We start from the raw sequence: 22,452 nt of genomic DNA, 5'->3' as shown, positions 1-22,452 counted from the left end.
CATTTAGATCCAAAAGATTTTTCTTGTTAATTGAGGTAGAAAGGGTGAAAGCAGGAATGCCTGCCTGTTCGTTGGACAGATCTGTCCATCCACTTTGTTGCTGATGAAAAATACTAGCTGTGTGCGTCTGCTTTTCAGAAGTTCAGAAGACTGTGGCTCCATCTTTGCCGTCAGGATGCTCCTGTATGTCCTCCCCATGCCAATAAACTGGTGCCTGACTCATACAATTTTCTGACTAGAAGACCTGACTACAGCCATGAAGCTTTACCTACAATCCTGTCAGCTTTCATGAGCTGAGAGGTCAGTTTGGGTGAGGGCACTGATGGAAACAAACGTGCAGTACAGCAATGGTAAGGGAAAGAGGAAGACGTTGTCTTTTACCCCATATCCATTCCTTTTCTCTGATTCTCTCTGATGTTGCAGGCTGCTATTCCAGGAGTTCCTTATTTGCAGCTTCAGATGAGCTGCTGTGCAGCTGATTACATCGGTGCTGCAAATCCATCTTTCAGGAAGCTTAATATCTGGAGCCAGCTACAACAAGGCGCAACTGAGAGGATGGAGGAAACCTGCTGACAGAGGCCTACTGCAGTAAGTGGGACTGGTGCCAATTAAAACTTGGTTTCTCTCCCTGAGGCTATTGTGGTCCCATAGCAGAAGAAACAGAGATCCACAGAAGGGCTTTGCTTCTGGCACCGTCCTGTTGTCAAGGGTGTCTTGATAGAATAATAAGGAAAAAAATAAAAAAGGCCTACAATTCAATATGTGTTAAATCCACAGCTGAATGGCAAAAGAGAAAAAGCTGGAATCTGCCTGGTAGCTCTCAAAAGGAATACAACTTGCCTTTGTAGTTGAAAGCACAGAGGGATTTTTTGCTTTGTTCCCAAAGGAGCCATTCATGCAGATGGGGAGGTGGTTTGACCCATTTGATTGTGTGCCATTGGCATTCATGTGAGGAGCAATAGCTCTCCATCTCAAAACTCTCCTCCTTGTGACCCAGGGGCAATGGTCACAATGTCCTCTGAAATGCCTTCCATTTCTACAGGTGCCAAGCTAAAACCTGCACATAGATAACCTGATTTCTGACCTTCTCTGCTAGGCTTCTCAGGAGTACTCTTACCCTTCAGGACTTGCATATATACTTTTCACTAGTTCAAGAACTCTTCTGCTAGAGCTGGAGAAACTATGATTTTTTTTTTTTTTATACCCATAACCTATTCCTAAGATTTAACAATTCCATCGCAAACATATGGAATGTCTGGGGTTGCATTTTGTTTGGTGGTTTTGTTTTGTTTTGTTTTTGAATACACCTCTGATACCTGATTTAGATTATTTTTTTAAGTTAATTCCATGACAAGTTTAAATATTTCTTGTCTTTCAAAAATGCAATTAGAATGAACAGTTTTCACACTCTCATATTTTTGAGAAATTAGTACTTCCTAGTGAAACTGCCTGACTGGCACTAGAGATTCCCTGAGGATCAGCAACACTCTGGAAAATCTTTTGTCTTCCGTGGCCTGATCAGACCAAGTGGAATTTAAATGCTGCTAAATTTATCACTGGCAGCAGTAACTAAATTAAACCTGTCACTGACAATTCTGCATTTGAAAGAACTCTAACTTTTGTACCAAATGCAACAGTTCTGGTATCTGGAAATAAGGGAGATTATTGATAAGCTTTCTTTTCACGTTGGTCCGATGAAGTAAATAGGTAAGAGCTGTCTTTCAGACCCCTTCACAAGTACTGGGGACTTGCAGAAGTTATACAGCCTGTCCTCAGTGCACAGTTTCTCTGCATTCAGCTTCAGGTGGAAGATGTATATGCATTGCAGGAAGATACTTGGTTGCCAGAGCCATAACCAGTATTCTTTGTGTACCAAGAACATCACTCTCTTACTATGAAGTCTTACTCCATAATTATTGTACTCCCTGACTGAAGGGGAAAAAAAAAAAAAATCCTAAAAGCCCACTCTATGTCACTAATGTCTGAAGTGGGTAATGCAAGTACCGAAGCCAATGCTAAATGCTTTGGGATATGTTCTTTAAGTAGAAGCAGCTTTCTCTGTTACTGTGTTGTGGTTTGGGGTTTCTTTGGGTTTTTTTTCAAAATGTGGATTACTTTGCATTGTTCCCCTTCATCTTCACCATGGAATCTGCAATATCTCTTCTATAAACCATCCCAAGAATGATGAGAAAATGCTCTGTTGTGCTAGTAAGTTTTATTGTTTGCTGCGTTGATACAATTAGTTAGTTATTCTACTGGATAAAACAGTCTACAGAGAGAAAATGAGGCTTGCACTGTAAAGTTCCTTCATCATAAAACTTGAGATTAAACAACTGTGCTTCTCGGAAATATTCAGTCTGTACACTTCCGAGAATAGCAGTCACACTGAGAGGCAGAAGGGATGTAATGTTGCACCACTGTCCCATTGGCACACCGGAGTGGGATTGTGACTATGGTTGTTTGAGTGGCTGTACAGCAGCTGCACAGGTCTTCCCATTTCCCTGTCTGAACAGAGTATCTGGTATTGCTTCTGCACTTGCCCTAAATGAAAAAAAAAAAAAAAAAAATCAAAATCATAGAATGGTTAGGGTTGGAAGGGCCTCTTAAAAATCATCTAGTCCAACTCCCCTGCAAGGAGCAGGGACATCTCCAACCAGATCAGGTTGCTCAGAGCCTCATCCAACCTGGCCTTGAATGTTTCCAGGGATGGGGCATCCACCACCTCTCTGGGCAACCTCTTCCAGTGTTCCACCACCCTCATTGTAAAAAAATTTTTCCAGGTTCTTCTCAAAAATCCATGGACAACTTCGCTTGGAGTCTAGTGCTCTGCTGTAAAACTCAGCAGAGTATCAGAAATAGGGATCTGATTTCAGAGTGTGAGGTGCTGGTCAAAGAGTAATGTCTTATGAGTATAAGCACAGCAAAGGAGAGGTGAAGAATCTGGTCACACAAAAAGCGCCTATAATTTATTTATAAATTTTATATATCATAGGTGATGACCAGGGCTATTGTGGTGGCTTCTAAGCACATATGGTTATCATCTCAGCTGTATGAGATCATGCATTCAGAAAGTGCTTTAGCCCAAATGCTTCAAGCCACACATCCATTGTCCTCCAGACTGCTGTTTTTCCTTTTCTACTTGTCTGGCCACTTTACCAACTTAGACTGAGCTGTCAATGCCTGTAGCTATATGCATTCATGATGTAAAAACAAGTGGCCTCACATCAAACTCTGTCAGAGTTCATTTCTCTTTGTGGCTCTGTGCTCTTATTTCTGAGATTAATACAAAAAAGATGCATAGCATTATCAGGGAGGACTTACTTTAGAAAAACTGTACTCAATACCAGCTATAGCAGGAGTTATTTAGCTTACTCAATATATAGCCAGATTCACAAAATAAAATCTGTACTCTTGCAGGGGAAACGTCAATTCATATGGCTGAAGACCTGATTACCACTGACTTTACGGACAGGACAAGAGGTCAAGATTTTTTTTTTTTTTTTTTTTAAATGAAAGGTAAGTGTTTTTATTGTTGTTCCTAAAAGCTTACACTATTATTAAGACTTGTGTAGCAAGTGAAAGCTCTTTGCCAGGTAGCTATCTGAAAAGCCTCAGCTTTTTACTTCTCCTTCCCATTCCCATTCTTTTCCAAGTTGTCATGGGAAAGAGAGACACTCCTTTTGCCTACTGCCTTAACTAATGAGAATACTAAAGGGGCTGGGTGCAAGCCATCTTCTTGACTTCTTGCCATCTTTGTATGCCATACTTTGGATTGTATACAAGAGTTGGTTATCTCAGATTGAGCAGTTATCCTGCCATAACCCACTCTGGGAAGAGAATGTCATCTTTGGTTCCCAAATCTTAGAGAGATGGGAACATCCTGAAGGGAAGCCATGCTCATTCTTGAAATGGAAACCCTATAAGCCCTATAAGGTGTAAGCAGTGATGGGCAGGAGGTTAAACTTTTAATTTGATTATGGAAGAAATGCAAAACACAACAGCTTAGTGCTCACGCTAATAGAAGTGTCATAGAGCTTATAGAGCACAGAAGTCAAATCACAACACTCAAGTTCATATGCATATTCAAGTATCACGCATCTAAATGCTTATTTACACTCTCATAAACCAACTTCAGAGCCCAAAGAGGGATATGTGTGCTTAACTTCAGACTCATCTGAAAATCAGCCTCACTAATATTAAGATAATTAAAAAAAAATATATGTAGAAAGTCCTAACTGAAGTCTTTACTGAAGTGAAGCCCTAGTAGAGGCAAAGGTTTCACTTGTGGAAGAGAGAAAGAAAGCAAGAGCAGGTCTGGGGGAGGAGTTTGCTTTTGGTTTTTACCTCACAATGAGAAATAGGCACTTCCTTTTCAGCCACACATCCGTTGATATTTCTGTACTGCAATCTTGTACTTACTGGTCGACATTCCACTTCCACACCTACAAGTTAAAAATAGTGGTTGACAATGTTGACAATTTCTGTTTTTGACTCCCTTCCACTTGTTACTGAATTGCTGTTAGTAAGATGTCATTACTGGTAAGATCCCTAGCAAGAGAACTAGATGTGTCTCCTTAGAGTAATTAATGTAGAGCTGTGTGACTATATTGCACTACAGCCCTAAAATTTTGCTGGAGAAAAGAATTTCCTTCATGTTTCTTTTCAACTGACTGCTTTGTTTTAGAGTCACATTGCCACCTAACATCTGTCTTCTTTTACCTATTGGCTTGTGTGTTAGATAACTCTCTTTTTAAAGATACTTCCACAGTACATTGGGCAAGCAGGTGCTCAGGATTGTAACCCAAATAACTTAACCAGAGAAACAGAGCACTCTGACCTGGCTACCTCTGGAGCTGTCAAAGGAGAGAGATCCCATTGTCTTGGGATGAGTACCATCAAGATGAGTCAATGGGAGCAGCTCTCCGAATCACCTTAGGGACTGAGGTTGGTCACCACCTACAAGACTGCATAGGACTTCTTCTCTTGCATCCCAAAAGAACATCTTGGGATTCTACAGGACTTACTTATTGTGTGATTTTTAGGGAAGGAACCAAAGGTGGGGAAAGAGAGGGATCAAGGGGCTTTGGTGAGGAACAAGCATGGAAAAAATGGATGGATAAAGGCATAAAGGGGGCTGATTGCACATTAAACATCTGCTCGTCCATATTTTTGTCTGACATTGGCATATGTTTGATCACTGCAGTCTGTCCTGTCTTCTCATTAAACTCTATTTCTAACTGCTTGGCCCGAGTGATGGACTTTCTGTTCTGTGTGGATGTGTGTGTATGGAGGCTTAAGTGCCAGCCACTGGAACTGCACCACAGGACTCACGAGTTTAGGTTAGCAGGGATGCAGGGCCAGTTACTGGACAGAAGAGTAAGTGCCTAAGACCACTAAGGACCTTCATCCTAATCAGTCAGAGGGGAGGTTAGGATGAGAATGTGTTTGCCAGAGTGTGTGTGTGTGCCTATTGGGATACATGCTCAGCCTCACTGTTGCCCGAACCCAGAGACACGGAGCTGTGGCAGCCTTGCATCTGTTGAGCTCCTAGATTTGACAACTCCTAACAGTCCTTGCACATGTGGTGGATTTTACAGAAACTAATGTGACAGAAAGAAAAACTAGGAAAAAAAAAAAGAGAAAACTAATTCTGCAAAAAATCTAACTTTGGGGGTCAATGGGAATTTTTCCACTGTCTTCAGTAAATTATGAATGCTCTGATACTTATTTTACAATATTTTTTCCTCTTAGGTAAATTTTCCCTGTTTTTTTTCCATCTAACGAGAAATCTGCAAAAGAGGCTGTAGGTCTTTATTTGTTATGTGTGGAGGGTGCGAGCTCAGGGAAGCTGCAGATCCCTTGTGGGGAAGCGAGGTTGGTTTGCTACCATCTGTTAACTGCAGTAGTTGATATGGACTCTGCTTCTCCACTTTTGAACAAAGCTTTGCTATCGACATGCTCACAGACTGATCCAGAATATTTTGTTCTGCACACTCCTGTCTGTTTTGGTCCACATCTGAAGACTTGTGAAGGAGCTAATGCTTTTTTAAGTGCATATTTTATGCATTGCAAACAGCAGTTCTATGTAGTATTAATATAGCGCTATGCCTCTGTGTGAAGACAGGTTCCTACTTTTACTCATTTCTAGCTAACTAGTGGAATTTCTGGAATACTGGACTGTCTTTTACATACTACACAACAGCATTTCAGAGAGCTGAAGGGATTCAGCTGGCCGGCTGCACAAGTAAATACATAAATTGAACAGAAAGGTATCCATCCTCCTTGCAGCAAATATAGCTTTCACTACCTTTTTCATGGGAATGCTAGTACCCAATTGGCTCTGTGCCTTGTAAGGCTTTACAGTTCATTAAAAAAAAAAAAAAAAAAAAAAGCAAGCTTGAACAGTGTTTCTGGCTCCAGGGCTGGAACTGCCAGTTCTCTTTTAATGATTTCATCACTTCATTTGCTAAAACTTGTCCACGTGGAAGGAATACACAGTTGTGTCCACACCGCTGAAAACCACAAACAAAATAATTGTCATCAGACTCAACACAGCTTCATTGCCTTTTTGATCCTGACTTATTGACTTGTTCTCGAGTTACTTCAGTATTCTCATTCACTTTTTTCTAGACTGTGCCCCTCCTTTGCAAAGGCAAGTACTTGTAACTTAACAAGACATATGCAATTGAGATCAACAGCGAAAAGAGGTAAGAAGTGGAGATGCAACTTCTTTGTTAACTGGGAAAATAAAGAATATCCTTTTTGAATAATCAAGTCCTTTGCTAGTACCACAACAATCTAATGAGAAAATAAGCCTGTTGACTTACGTAAATTCCTACATACTTAAAACGTGGAACAATTCCCTCAGACCCACTAATGAACTCTAATTGCAGAGGCATAACATAGAAAGGGACATTGGCTGCTTATACAACCTTTGTTCAAAGCCCCACAGGCGTCCACTGAACCAAAGACATCATCCTGAACTGTGCTTTGAACTCGAGAGAACAAGTTCTTTGCCCAATTCTTTATGGTACTCAGGGGTCTGAAAGACAAACTCTCTCAAGACCTGGGACGGCATGTAATCTATATCTAAGTCTCTGTGTCCGTGAGAAACTGATTATTCTCTTATCTAACTTTTAAGAATAATTAAATTCCTCTGGTTTTAACAGTAGCTTTGCCAAGCCTTGATGTTTTCCGTAGAGTATGTAACAGACTGCATGTTGCTACTGAGTGCCCTGATGGAAAAATATAAATACAGTGGAGAGAGAAAGAGAATTTGGTATGTAAAAGTATCTGTTTGATTCAAAGCTATGCATTATTCACTGTCCTTCAATTGACAACCTATGGTTGGTTGGCTGGCTAGATGCACTACGTTGGATTTTTCCTTATGAAGGGCCCAGAATAGAGAAATGACCAGGAACAGGACTGCACTGCAATACGTGACTTTTCAGTTTTGAGCTATATCCAAGCCAACATCAATGGGAATAAGGATTTGAAGGCCCATACAATATGGGCATTTTTATGCACACAGTATTTCACTTAGATCAGTTGGCTTTTGCTGCTGCAAGGAGTTATAACTTTTAAATCACTGTAATTATTAAATAAATATATGTATTGAGCTGTCCTCATTTGGAAATGGGTTTCTCCTCTCCTCAATGGCAGTGACATGCATTAGTAGAGCTTACCCACTACCCTGTCTTTTAAATCTTAAAATCTGTTTTTGTTAATAAATAATTCCAGTATTCCTTACTTGAAGCCTAATAGATTAATGCTCTCTTAACTAAATTACCTTTTTGAGCCATTTGATGACAGTCTGTCTCAATAGCTTTCTGACTTGTATTTCTCTAGCCAGAGCTCAGTGATTATACAGACAGGCAATGGCTGCAAACTCTCTAGGAGTTAATATCTTTCATCAGGGGTATTATTACAGCAGTTACTGTGCCAGTGTGGTGATGGGCTGCTGTGCTGGCCATCTTTTATTTATTAGCACAAGCATGGGGGCAGGGGGGAAGGGGAGGAGAAAGAGATAATGGAACACAGGCAAGATGTTGATATTCTAACCTTAAAAGATAATATCAATATTTTGTTTCTTTTTTTTTTAATTTTAAATGAGCTACAGTATTACTAATTTTTTACTTGCAAAGGAGAAATATAAGAGGTTGTCCACAAAAGCATCAGAGATTCATTTTAGAAATGAGAACCCACCACGACTATCCTTCCTCATGTAAGCAAACTTTTCCTACACTCACAGCCTGACTGCCATTTGGATTATTTACAGAATGATGCATGAAATTAAGAGTTGCAGGACTGATTCCTAAACTGATGAATTTAAGATGCAGTCAGGCTGTTCAACAGGAATGCTTGTCAACCTTTGACAATCAAAATTACATTACTGCAACTAGGGTTTTCTTTGCTAATTTCACATTCATTAAGTAATTGCCTCATGTATTCAGTATCAAATTATGTGACTGGTCAACCTGTGTGTGCAGTACTGTTCCTGCTATCTTTAGATGAACAACAAAATAAACATTCATAATTAACATCTACATAAAATGTGGAGAGTATCTATTTCTTTCTAAGCACTTCTCAAGACTGTCAAAACGTGTTCTAGTGGACAAAACATGACAGCACTATCCCAATTAGAGGGTGGACTTGTTCAACGGTTTATTTTAACCACATTGCTTAGCTCTGTTTCATTAAACTGCATCTTATGCAAAATGTAACTCCTTACCCATTAGCTTACATTCTCTGCAATTTCCATACAAGACTTTTGGCTTATGTACTTACATGTGTCACAGCAGGTATTGCCAATTTTTGTAATTCTGCCCTAAAACAATAAAAAGAAAACTTCTGTTTTGGAACAAGTAATACACATTTGTTCTGCTGGAAGAATATAAGGGGCAAGAAAATTGTATTTCTATATTGTACAAAAATATAAATCTACATTAGTAATCATCTCTTTATCTATTTTCAGGTTTTGAACTTGTGATTCTATTTGTTGATAGCTGATTGGAGATAACTAACTATATTAGCAAGTTCAACACCTAAAAAATATTGCTTTCATCTTATGTTAGGAGCTTTCTAAACTAAAGACATTGAACACACATAAATTTTTGGGAACCAGAGTGATAAAACCAATGGCATTCAAGTCTTATGTCTGTTTAAGAAAGGAAGTTAAACAGTCCCTCTTGATTTTTTTTAGCAATATAGATGAAAGCATACCTATTCCACAACAGCTGAAAATGTACAGGCAAATCATCATAAAATGTCACATCTATCAAATAAGTTTTAACAGCCAAAAATTTTATTTGTTTCATTACTACCATGTCGAATATAATTTTCAGAAATATATGTACAGTGTAAAATTACTGAAAACCCACAGTGAAAAGAAAAATGGAGAAATATTTATACTGCAGACTGATGCCATTGCTGCACTAAGTGTCTGAACTTACATGCAAAAGTTTGGAGGCTTGTTTAATTAAAAACCCTAAACTATCCACTAGACTAAAACCATTAACTTTATAGCTGAAATAGTTGGGTTTTTTTTCAGATGGGAGGAGAATAAATGGAGTTTAGGAAGTTCTGGTTAAAAAGTAAACTATTCTTCATTGATTTTCAATTAAGACCTTTAGGATATGATAATAACTCCAAGCCTGTAACACAATCTAGCATTTTTCCAAATCTTTGTATAACAAAAGCGTGTGTGCTACAGTGATTTCACAAACTGAGAAGTGCACTGTAGAAGCTTTATTCTTCCTGCAGTATACATATCAAATCCTTGATTTGCTTGATGTGTATGTAGACAGAATTTTGGCCACAAGCTTTGCTAAAGATTTCTTGCTTCCTGTTGTGCACAAGAAAACAAAGACAGGTAGATATTAACACCTGTGTGATACTAGATGAGAAAAAGCAGGACCCCATGTGCTACACCCCAACCTGCACTCTGTTTCTCAGTGTATGGCTAACCTCAGATTACAAGAAAGATGGGTGGACTTGTTGAGCAGGGTTTTTATTATACCATTATACCAAACAATTGCAAATGTGGAAGTTTGAGCTCTTCCTACAGCACTGTAAACATTTTTTTCTGTAACCTTATATGAGCGTAGAGAAAAATGTCTTAGCATTTCATATGCACATTCATAGAAAAAAAAAAAAAAAAGGCTGATCTGACTTTTTCTCAGTTTGCATAATTATCCACACAATTTTGCTCTGGATACCAAACTGAAAACATTTCTAGAACAACCATTTTGTTATGTTTGCTGCTTCATATGGAACAAAATCACCGCAAATTCAGCATCTCCTCTGCAGTATAGTCCCACATAAAACCAACATATATTTTAAAATAAAGAAAACTTACATTTTTCTAAATTTCAAAGAAAGTTCAAATTCAGTTTAGCTAAGGTGCTGGGAGAGGGTTGGGGTTTCCCACCCTAATACACATAAGATACCTATATACAGAACCATAAACATGAGAGAGTCTATTACAAAACCTGGAAACAGGACCCATTTCACTACTTACTCCTTCAGCCAAACATCTTCTGGAATCAAATGGAGGACAGCCAGTGATTCTCCTTTCCCAGATAAATTCCCCTTTCTCACTTACTTTACAGGAGTGACTGTCACAGCCATCCTGAAGTGATTCATTTGGCTGTAAAGATTTAAGGGCTGTTAGCTTTACACAGAAACAACATGGGACAGTAAGTTTTCAGGATAGTTTGCAACCTATTCCTTTACTGCTAGTCAATTAATGTACCATGGTGGTGAAGTTTATAAAACACGGAAATCTTTAGTAAATATAATTGTTTAACATCAAAGTCATCATCTTCTATTTACTTGCATAGCCATGATGATTACAGCTCAGTCAAGACTGCCAAAACCTGACCTTTTTCAGATCTTAACAGGAAAGAAATTCCCATTAACTTAAGAGAAACTTGTCTAAGTGAGGAAACTTGGAGTTTGGCCTAGGAACTGTCTTTTAGAGAGACATCTATATGAATATTTAACTTCTGGCTGAGTTGGGAGCTTCTTTAAAAAAAAAAAAAAAAGACCTAAAATCACACCCCAGCCCCCACATAGAATCATAGAATTATTTAGGTTGGAAAAGACCCTTAAGATCATCGAGCCCAACTGTAAACCTAACTCTGCCAAATCCACCACTAAACCATGTCCCTAAGCACCACGTCTATACGTCTTTTAAATACTTCAAGGGACTGTGACTCAACCACTTTCCTGAGCAGTCTGCTCCAGTGCTTGACAACCCCTTTGGTGGAGAAATTTTTCCTAACATCCAATCTAAACCTCCCCTGGCGCAACTTGAGGCTGTTTCCTCTCGTCTTATCACTTGTTACTTGGGAAAAGAGACCACCCCTCACCTTGCTACAACCTCCTGTCAGGCAGTGGTAGGTGGCGACATGGTCTCCCCTCAGCCTCCTTTTTTCCAGACTAAGTAACCCCAGTTCCCTCAGCTGCTCCACATAAGACTTGTTCTCTAGAACTTTCACCAGCTTCATTGCTTTTCCCATACTCTCCCCATCTAAAACTTACCTCAGGAATGGAATAAAAGAAAATGTTATATGCTGTTTCTTGTGACAAGCTGATAGGTTTTAACCAGAAAAATATTGACTCCTGTTTAAGAACCTATTATGCTGGAAAAATTTTTCAAAATTCACATTTTCAACTTAAATTATCCATTTATCTTTTAAAAATGAGGTTTTTAATTTCCTCTTAGCTGCTTGAACTCATATTCCAGTTGAAGTTCCTTGTTAATATTCAGGCTTGCAGGTGCATCTAGAATGTACCTCTAGAATCTTGCACTGTGCTAAGGAGTCTCCTTTTTCCCATTTACAAATAACAACAACAACCAACTTTCTTGAGAAACCATTCTGAGATATAAGAGAAAAGGCACTAGTAATACCATGCTGCCTAATCAAAAAGGAGGAAAAAAAATTGCACTTTCCTTGGGTTCAACAGAAGTTCGTGCTATGTTTACACTTCCTTATGAATAAAAGAAAGAGTGCTTAAAACTTACCTGAAGGTATTTAAGCCTTCCATCTCTCAGTCTGATGCCACATGAAGTTGGCACGCATTTTCCACAGCAAGAGCCAGGGATTTCCTGCCTTTTGTAATTCTAGAAGGTAAAGAGTTTATTTTGTTTATAGAGGGTGTTTTAAAATAAATTTCAATTGACAAAGTGATAGCCAGCTTTTAAACAGCAGGACTAGACTAGCTTAATCTAATTAGTGCATATTTTTGGTTTTTGTTTTATAAAGGCTGGCATCAACCCACATACTGATTTATACAACAGGGAGAAAAGTTTATTCCAAGTACAAAGCCTCTTGTGTCCACTAAATTGAATATTGTTTGATTATAACAGTTGCAAGTTCAGGTCCACTAAACAACACATGACAGTAGGAGAGGGTAAGGAACTTATTAAAATATTTTGAGTGTCATACAGTTCATATTTGTGGTGTGTAGGAGCTTCTCTGTAAAGCTAATGAATACTACACAGTGCAACTTCAAAAAGTAGTTTGAAGTGCTTAAACTAGGAGAAAAGGGCAAGATAACCAGTAAGCAGTGGGCAGGGAAAGGGGAGAATAAGGCTAAGGTGGAAAATTTGGACTATGGAAAGAAAAAGAAAATGGCCTGATAAGAAAGTAAAAAGAGCATCAGAGAGGGTATGTATTATAAAATTGAAAAGGAGAAAAAGAAAAGAGGAATAATGGAGCCTCATAAATTACATAGGATGGAAAAAACTGGCAGGGAAAGGAGCATGGGAGAATGAGCAGCATTAGATGGAGAAGAAGAAAGGTACAGACTGGATAATGGAAAGAAAAAAAAAAAACAGACAGGAACTGAGTTAACACATGAAGTGTCCCACAGTAATGTTTCCAGCTGCTACACATAACCAACAGCTGCTTATGATGAGCTGAACATTTCTAAGACAACAAACACTTTCTGGTTGAATGAAGGCATGCATGTTATCCATATGTTTTTTATACAAAAATAATTTGGGGAGGGTGGAGGGTTACTATTAAATCATTGGAAGAAAACATAATTCATTCTTATTTAGGTGAACTTGCTCTACTAGCAAAAATGTAAGCACCTCAAGTAGATCAAGTGATCATAAAATTAACAAAAAATAAATTACTCTGATGAGCAGAATGTGCTGTAGTTGGTTGCCCTTCAATTACCAGCACATTTACTTTCACAGCTTCAGCATCCAGTAGAAAGCAGGTGTTCCTGAGTATATACTCTTAACCTATGATTTTATCCATTATGACAGAATTGCTTTTAATCTGAGTATGTCATGAAATCAGTGACTTTAAGACAGGAAAGATCCCAAGTATGTGTGTGAATCCCACTGGCCTTAGGAGGATGAACATAGTCTGTATCTTATTTGACATTTTTTCCCCTCAAGCTCCACAGATTCATTACAATGACTGCAAAGGGATACATACACCTCGACCTGCAACCTCCCTTGTGTAGCTGCACATCCCCTAAACATGAGTTCATAGTGCTTAATAAGCCCAACTGGAAATTGCCCTTTCTTCAAAGTTTTTTGTTTAGTGTGTACTTTTGGGCCAGGTAGGGGAAAGTAGCTGTTCAGGAATTTTGTGGGTGAAAGAAGGAGAGGAATGTTTCTCCATTTCTTTACTGTGTATTTTATTGATTCCTCTATCTTTAATTTCTACAGCTGGCTTCTTGCATTGAAATGTAAGAATTGATATCTGTGTATTTTTGTGTGGGAATATATATATATGCACATTTGTTTCTGGCCATAGATTCATTCTAGTATCACTGGCTTTTTTTCATTTATCTGCCAGGTTATATTTTGTGGAAGTGAGGAAGATGCTCAGCACTGAGCTTGGCCAATTATTTTCCTTTCAGAAGCCTGTGTCTGTAATCATATCTTACAGGAGGGGTGATATTAGGGTCCAGAACCACACAAAGTATTCCTGATTCTCCCTTTTGTCACAGGCTACATCCATACCAGCAAATAAAGGGAGTCAAAGCCAGTTTTCTGGCCCTGCAGACAACTGGAACACATATGTATGTCTAAACTGCATTCTCCCCACAAAACAGGCTGGTGTTGGGTTGTCCTAACCACTGACCTGTGCCCAGGCATCATCTGGAAGTTTCCTAGTTAGAACAGGCCAGCTATTCTGACAATTCTGCTGACAATTCTCCAAGATAAGTGGTTGCAGGACATAATTTGAGCCTGCAGTCTTGCTGTTTAGTGTATTAGATGAAACAAACTTGACTTACCACTTTGTCCTTTCCAGTTCTACTCAGCAATTGAGAACTGGACTCATCCAAAACTCTGCCACTGTCTTTTGCAGGGACTCTATCAATGTATGCCTCTCACGGATATCAGCTGGGAATGCCATATGATCACGTTAGAGATGTGACTATTTCATGCAACACCCACTGCTTGTGCAGGCTCTGGGTTTGGTTGTGCCTGTGGGCTCCCTCCAGGGAAAGGCAGAAGAGGAAGGGGCACCTAAGCCTATTTCTGTGAAATGTTAGCTGCTGGTCTGTGCTCTTCGGACAGGGAGAGATTAAGCCAGCCTCTGCCACTTGCTTAGGTCTCCTTTTACTCGAGGTATTGTTGCTAAGAGAGAAAACTACACCACTGAACAAAACTAGTCAGGTACTTCAGTCACACTGTTGATCAGCGGAGTGAAAATGGGGGCTATTTGCCTCTGGCTTTCCCAGCCAAGCTCATTCCTTGCAGATGATGGCAGCAAAGACTTCAAAAAGGCCAGTGGAACTGATAGGGACAATAACCTCAAATCACCTGAGGCATGGCTGGGAACTAGACAGAAATATTACTGAGCCCAGCTATTAGACAATTTGGAACAGTCATAGGAAGGTTCTGAAGCATGGAGATTTGGCTGAGCTGCCAGTCCCTGGAGGGACAGATAATACTGTAGAAAAGGAGATACAGCACTTCCTGTTGCAGATGATTTGCCAAACCTTATTTTGCCCTAAAGGTAAGTAGTCTAAAATGCACAATAATATGTGCCTGTGGACCTCAGTACTATGAAAAGTTACCTTTCCTACACTACAGATTCAGGTCACATTTGTTATATTGCACCTAATCCAGGCAAAGAAGAACACAGGGCCATGACTTCTCAGAAAAACCTTGAAGGCAACAGGTCCCAGAGTTGTACAGAACATAAACTGGTGTAAACAATGAAGAATATGACCTTCTCATCAGACACATTCTTAACCAGAACATCTAGACCACTCGCACTTACTGTTGGGCATGGTTCACAGCTTAGTTTTGTACATGTCAGAGTATATCTCCGAGATGATGTTGACTGGAGGGAGCAGAGACACGTCGTGCATTGGTCCACCATCAGGCGTCTCCATGGCTGAAACATTAGAACAGGTGTGTAAGTCAGTTACTTCTCTTCAGCAAAACTCAAATAAATTAGCAATGTTATCTAGCTTATATCTCCTTCACTAAATCTTGCATTGAAATTCTTTGCAAGAGACAACAGAAAACCGATGCTGTCACTTTCTAGAGAATCAAATGTTTGCATGTGTAGTTCCATAACAAATAGCACAGCATCAGGCTATTTTTCAAAAAAAAAAAAAAAGCCCTTTAGAATTCCTTCATCTGTGAAATGGCATAGGCATTTCTTACTTCATTGCTTACAAAGCTAGTAAGCAAGAAAGGAATCCTTGAAAGTGATGAGGAAGATTTCATCGTGAGCTATCCTGACCATGTGTCAGGTGGTTGCCACCAGTTCATTTTTCCCCAAGTGCAGCAAATTGGTTTGCCAATAAGCTTTTATTCTTGAGATGTCACAACTCACAGACCAGAAATTACTTGTTATTGTTCTAATAATAATATTGCTTAGAATTTCTAGTGGCCTAAAAGCTTAAAATTAAGAAAGGAGAAAGAAAAACAAAAACACAAACAGAATTACTGACTGAAGAACTGGACTTGTCCATAGTTACAAGCAAATCAGTGGCTGAGCTGGCACACAATTCAAATTCCCTGAGCTCTTCCCTAGCACCTTGTTTGGAAAGCAAAAACAGTATTTAAAAGGTAGAGCAAAAATCCCAAGCTATTAAATGGGAAACAAAAGGATATGGAGTTAGCAATTGGATTTCTAGCAATGAAAGGAATTCTAAATACAAAGTCTTTCTGCCTTCCAAGTGCACAGCCTTCCATTTCAACTCCAAAATAGCCAACCACTATGGTTGAAGGGACAAAATTGGAAGTCTATTCAAGATTTTCACAAAGAACTTCTAAAACCTAATAAATAAGGTTAAGAGACACTGAATATTGCTAGATTATAAAAGCTTTGAGTTGTTCTTCAAAAGTCAATGGAAAGTAACTGTTGACTTCATTTGGAATAGGAATTTTCCATGCTACATATTAAGCATATCCTCAAATTCCTTTTTTTCTTGTTCCACATTAATAAACACTCATGGAACAAATGGAGCAAAACCTAGAAGCTGGCCAGAGTAACAGTGTAAAGGTAATACGTTTATGGGTAGTTCAGAGCCAATACTCTGACATGTATGCTGAAGGACAAATGTTCTGATCTAATAATCTTAATTACATTCTTATTCTGCACTCCAGCAAAACACAAGTCCTCAGGCCTTGGTGGTTTTCTATAAAGCACCAACAATAGCAATGCCTTTTTTCTTGTTTTGTGGAGGTCTAGAAAAGAGATCCTTCGCATACAACATGATAGAGGTGGTAATACCAGTGGGGAGATCCCTGCCTTTTAACAACTCAGCTTGAAACCTCAACACAGGACTTTTCAGCTTTCTTGGTTTAAACTTTTATAGTGAATATTGGGTCATTAATCTCCAGGGTTAAAAGACCTCAATGGATGCAGGCATGAGGACATACTAGTAACATTTTCCTATGGGAGATGGATGGATAGCAAATGTTATATGAAACTCCAGACTTCTTGTTTTTTCTCAACATTGGAAAGCATTCAGACACCAGAGTGCTAGTTCTGGTAGAGACTACATGGTCTCACAAGGGCATTCAATCCACTGACATTAGTATTGTTCTGCTCGTTAGTAGCTCCACACATGCATGTGCACGTACACACAAAAGCCTTACAAATCTGGGAGGCATTCTTATCATGTTGACTTGTTTCAAAATGTGTTTCAGTTTGTTCTGTTTACTATTATAATCATACTTAATTCAGGCCCTTTAGCAGTAAATTCTTTTCACAGAATGCCTCAGTAGCTCCAGGCTTTCACGTTATGAGGAAAAGGTATACAAAGCCACCACTGATATCCTCATTGGATCTTCTAATAGTTCTAACATTATAATTAAACAAAAAAAAAACCCCAGAGATAAAGTTGAGTTTATACTAAAATCACTGTTATAGGCAGGAACATAGGGCTTACTAGAGACATGTTGAAACGAAATCATCACTCATAAGTGCCTTGAACTTTTGGGAGAAGGTCTTACTTTGATCCAAAGTTTGCATCACAGCTTAGTTCTATGATAGTTATTTAACAATAGCTTTTGTGAACAAACATAGCTTAGCATGACAGAACTAAATGAAATCTTTTTCCCTTTATATAATACAGCTATCATGTGTTTTCTTGGCTAACTTAGAACGAAATGTCAACATCTGCTAACATAGTGTTAGTCAGTGCAATCAAAATAACCTGTATAAAGCCCAAATCTACTCAGATCTCCTTCAAAAATGCCACTCAGTAAAAGCCTGGGAAAACAGATGAGTGATATAGATAATCCTTTTGGTAAATACAGCCACCTGCTTGGAAGTCTGCAGTTAAAGCCCACAGCATTGTTAAGAACAGCAGAGTGAATGCAATACACCAGATTACTGGAATATAATATTGGTAACTAGATACAAGACAAAAATTTAAAGGGATTAAGGACACAGTCAGTTAACAGAACTGCAGTAAAAGACTCAAAACTTGGAACTATTCAGTGAATGAGTTAATGGAGCAAAGTTTTCCCTTGATATAGAATGAAATTTGAAACCTATTCTTGAAGGACCCAGGATAAAGGTTTTGAAATCCAGGAAGTATAAACTTCTCTGGACACCACATCTTCCTTCCTGACCAGAACTCTGGAACAGTCATTGAAGTAAAGAATAGTGTAAGACAAAGCTGTAGTAACACCAGCTGCTCAAAAGCTTTCAGACATATAGCTAATTAGCTTACAATAAGTCATTAAATTAAACTAGTTTAATTGAAAAGTTTATTAATTTAAGACAAGTGCTAATATAAGCTCTAATTTAATTATTTTTTAAATCAAAATGGCCACTTCATTTAGAAATCTTCCAGGATTCTATCTCCACTGAAATTTCACACTCTCCTTCCTGAGAAATTATTTTGGTAACTATGTTACTGAACACCAACTTCAGTAATGCTTGACATTTGTGGCAGTAAGAGCACAGAAGTAACGTAACAGCTGGGGCCTACCTACACCCTCAAAATCCTACACAGACAGTGTTTGATTAAATGACCAATTGTCAGGAAGAACAATAACATATTTAAAAAGCTGTATTAAAAGAAAAAAAAAAAAGAAAAGAAAACATTTTAAAGACAGCTTTTATATACAGCCAGATAGCAAATAAGAATGAGTCAAAATGTAGTTTTGTGTCAGCTGAAACGCTTTATGAATTCATTCCAGATTGGGAAAATTTTTAAGATAGGATTTTTTTTAATATTGTAGAAGCTGAAATACTTTCTTTTTAAGTCTTCAAAATACAGATACTTCTAATTTTGCCTTCAACATGACTTTTTTTCTTTCAAAATTTGCTTATTCTTTATTTTAAAGTATTTTAAAATATTTTAAAATATTTTAAATCACTTGAAAATGGAACAAAGACTTTAGTTGACAGATCAGGTAAACATTTTGTTGGAAGAGAAAAAAATTAGTTGTTCATTAAACAATAGCATGCAACTGGAAAGACACCTTCTTTTTGTAACATAGAATATATATATGCATATCCTATATAACAGAAGGTAGCAGGAGCTAGCAATTACTATACTGCAGGACATTCTCTACAATACAATCTTTATAAAATGCTACCAGTTTTGACAAGATACTACAGAGAAGATAAACAGAGGAATCAAAGAGAATGCAGATTATTTCAGATTTTACCACTTTAAAATCCTTTTCACAGTGTTCTAAGAACAAACTGATTAACTTATGCCCATCGCTATGAAAAAAAAAACAAAACCAGAAGAAAGAGATGGAGAAAGGTTCTGTCTGCCATGCCTTAAATGCCCAAAGGCATTTGAGTAAACTTACCTTTCAAATAAACAAAAAAAAGAATGCAGGAATGCAGGAATACATAGGTTAAAAGTTAAGTTAAATAAATAAAGAGGACCTGTTTCCCTGGGGATGATGAGAATATTTAGAGCTCTTTGACACCAGAGGTGCTGCCAGAATATGGATTTAGGGAAACAATGGACAATTGATAGAGCTCTCCGAAGATAAATTCGGCATAAATGAGATCAGATGCTTAACTCCCATCACTCCCACTGTCATGGGCTGGGTTAAACATGTCTTAATCTATCCATTAAATATGCAGTTGAGAAAAAATTTCCTCTGAGGGCATATCAGCAGGGATCTTGAAAGGGGACAGAGGTCACACAGTAAGGAAGCTCAGCCTTCCTGTTCCAGCTAATAGCCAAGGAGGGATACTCCTCCTTCCACACAGGTGGAGCAAGAGCCTCCATCCTTTTTTTAATCTTCCTTATCCTCTTGGTAGAATATGGAAGGATTTTGCTTCCCCGAAGTGGGCAAGGATCATTTTTGAGATTATCCCTCGCAGATAGTTTCCTGTGTGTGTGGTAGCCTGCAAGTCATTACACAACACAGACTAACACAGTTTCTAAGCACTTTTCTCAAGCATCCTTTCAAGATAAGGAAACATCACTGTCCCCATTTTGCAAAGATACTCATTGTCATATAGGAAGACCGTGGCAGGGTCGTGAACTGGACATACACATGCTGAGCCCCTTTGCCTGGCTTTTACCCCAAGGTCTGACTTGCAGAGACTCTGTCCTAACAAAGCTGCCCAGTGTGCTTCTATGTATTCTGCCAAGCTTGTGTTCTTCAAAACCTCATTCATATAGATAAATGTCTTACTATCACAGTAAATAGAAGGAATTGTGTCTTACCCCAATAACAGTGCCATTCAAAGGACAACCATTCAGGGATACTGAAAAAGAAGACAATATTCCATTTAACATTACCGTTATGACATTACCAAGATTTAATAAACCACAGGTATCCTTTTTTGACTTTTTAGAGTTCAAGCTGAGGACATTTAGATCCAGTTTGACTGCAAAGAGGCTTAATATAGCCCTCCTACATTACATTGGAAAGGTAGCAATTTATCAGAGTTACCCTGAATTCCACCTCCAAATATCTCCTGCTGAGCTGTTTTTTAACAAGTACATAGTATAATATAAATTTTCCCCTCCAGTTCAAGCCTCACACTCTCAGAAGATGCACTCAGATTTTCTGCAAGTTGTAGTGCATATTTCCTCTCCTCTTCCCACTGCTGGCTCCTCATCCTGTGGTTGTATATATAATTGTCAATTAAACATGGCTGGGAGTCTTCACAGACTGAGACGAATTAGCCAAATCTTCTGATTTGGACTTTAACCCAAGTCTATGCTAGGAAATGGCCACAACCACAATGCTCAGAGACATGCAGAAGACAGCATGGCTGCACGCAAATTCCTTGTTCATAGCAGGCACTGGGGAGAGCAGTGAACCTTCCTAGGCCAAAAGCACCTCAAGGCCTCTTTTAAATGCTTAACAATTCAGGCTAGAGCTGCAGAAACATGCAGCTGGTATGTCTCTCTGAAGCAATGCAAAGTAGCTTCAACAGTAAGTAGTTCAAGAGGAGATAGTGAACATCAGCTGGAAAGAGAAAGTAACAGCAGCAGGTGCTATTATGCCCAATGTCTAAATTATATGGAGAGCTTCAAAGTAGTACTAGATTTGCATAACATGCACTTTTGAAATTGCTATTGAGAAGCAGGAGATCAATGCATGAGATGATTCATTCTCTAGTGATTCCGTTTCTCATACACAAAATCTTACCACATCTGCAGGAAGGACAGCAGTCTATTATTTGGTCACAACGTAGTTCAGTTCCCTCTGGACAGTCAGGCACATCCATTTGAGAGCAAGAAAAATTCTTTTGCTGCACAAAAACCTCATTGTTCACCCGGACACATTCATTGATAATGCAATGATTGAAAGGGGATCTCCACTCCGTGCCAACCTAATGGGAAATTTAGGCATCAGTATTTATGCCCCTGGATGGAGGGAAGACCACTGCAGCCAACATGCTGGTTTGCAAAAAAAAAAAAACCCACATTTGCTGCATCAGGAACAGTCTGCTGCTCAATAGTTCTCCACAAATGTTTATCACTACAATCACTTAATAGAACAGTCTGCTGCTTGGATTGTAGAGTATAGGAGTTACAGGAGTATCCTAGAGGTGAAAAAATAAAGGGGCAGGTGAAATTACATGTGAAGAAGAAAAACCATTCTTAACTGAATTTAAATCTACATTTGTTACCTGGTAGCTGGCTGCACTGCATTGCACTGTAGACAAGCTGGCCCTCTTTCTGCTGGAACCTACTGCAAATCAGCTCTACTAAGCCCAAAGGAGACTTGAGCAATAGGCTTTAGACCTGAAAATACTTGCAAATGTAGAACTACTGGGATCCTACTGACAGTCCTACTGATTATATTCACTTATGGGCTAGACAAGGTGGGAAACTCAAGTGCTCTTATTGGGAGAGACATCACCCAGGCTAGAAAGAAGAAAGGAAGAAAGAAGTTCAACACTGGGAGGTGCTTTTCACTGCTTTGAAGCTGTATGCTTCCACTGTTAACACTCTTTGGATACACTTCAAGAACAGTGAAAGTGAAAATCAGATCCCCAACTCCAGTAAATTCAAGCATCTTTGCTCAGAAAATTAAGGAATACTTTCCTCTTGTGTTAAATACCTCCTTTTTTGTTAATGACAAAAGAGTTGTCATTAGCAAGAAAGAGACAGCAGAGTATAATGATCTGTTACTCCATTAGGATAACAGAAATCAGTAAGACACGGTGGAACACTGAAATAGGCCTTTGGAAGGCTTGGTTTATGAAGCAGAGAAGAATACCAATACACATTAAGAAATGCCCTTGGTAAAATCAGGGAAGAGGCAGGCCGCAAAATGATACATTAACATTTTTTAAAAGACAGCAGCAGACTATGTTTGTAAAATAAGCAATTAAAAATTTAATATTAAATATATGAATATGAGATGTAGATGAAAATGCAGACACATTGTAAAGAACAACACTTAGGGAAGAAAAGATGGGGAGAAGGTCTATTATTTTAAACATATTTAACTTACTGTTCCTGCCTTTGTTGAATCCAAAGCTCTGCATAGGATTAAGCAATTTAATGCTA

The 22,452-nt window shown here is 38.6% G+C and overlaps 1 protein-coding gene across 1 annotated transcript in view; it reads right to left on the bottom strand.

Moving 5' to 3' along the window:
• Nucleotides 1–2,198: 2,198 nt before the first annotated feature.
• Nucleotides 2,199–22,452, bottom strand: part of VWF (von Willebrand factor) — a 139,897-nt gene continuing 119,643 nt past the window's right edge. Inside the window, exons 45-52 of the mRNA XM_086758341.1 lie at nucleotides 21,083–21,266; nucleotides 20,149–20,189; nucleotides 15,261–15,377; nucleotides 12,029–12,127; nucleotides 10,520–10,648; nucleotides 8,788–8,827; nucleotides 4,345–4,442; nucleotides 2,199–2,541 (exon numbers count right to left, since the gene is read on the bottom strand). Coding sequence (XP_086614467.1) covers nucleotides 2,353–2,541; nucleotides 4,345–4,442; nucleotides 8,788–8,827; nucleotides 10,520–10,648; nucleotides 12,029–12,127; nucleotides 15,261–15,377; nucleotides 20,149–20,189; nucleotides 21,083–21,266 — 897 coding nt within the window. The 3' untranslated portion in view covers nucleotides 2,199–2,352. The remainder of the gene's footprint in view (nucleotides 2,542–4,344; nucleotides 4,443–8,787; nucleotides 8,828–10,519; nucleotides 10,649–12,028; nucleotides 12,128–15,260; nucleotides 15,378–20,148; nucleotides 20,190–21,082; nucleotides 21,267–22,452) is intronic.

Source organism: Chlamydotis macqueenii, chromosome 1, assembly GCF_036417535.1.
Source record: "Chlamydotis macqueenii isolate bChlMac1 chromosome 1, bChlMac1.mat, whole genome shotgun sequence".
NCBI classification, from domain to species: domain Eukaryota; kingdom Metazoa; phylum Chordata; class Aves; order Otidiformes; family Otididae; genus Chlamydotis; species Chlamydotis macqueenii.
Note: the sequence above shows the minus strand (reverse complement) of the source record. Positions and strands in the feature narration are given on the sequence as shown.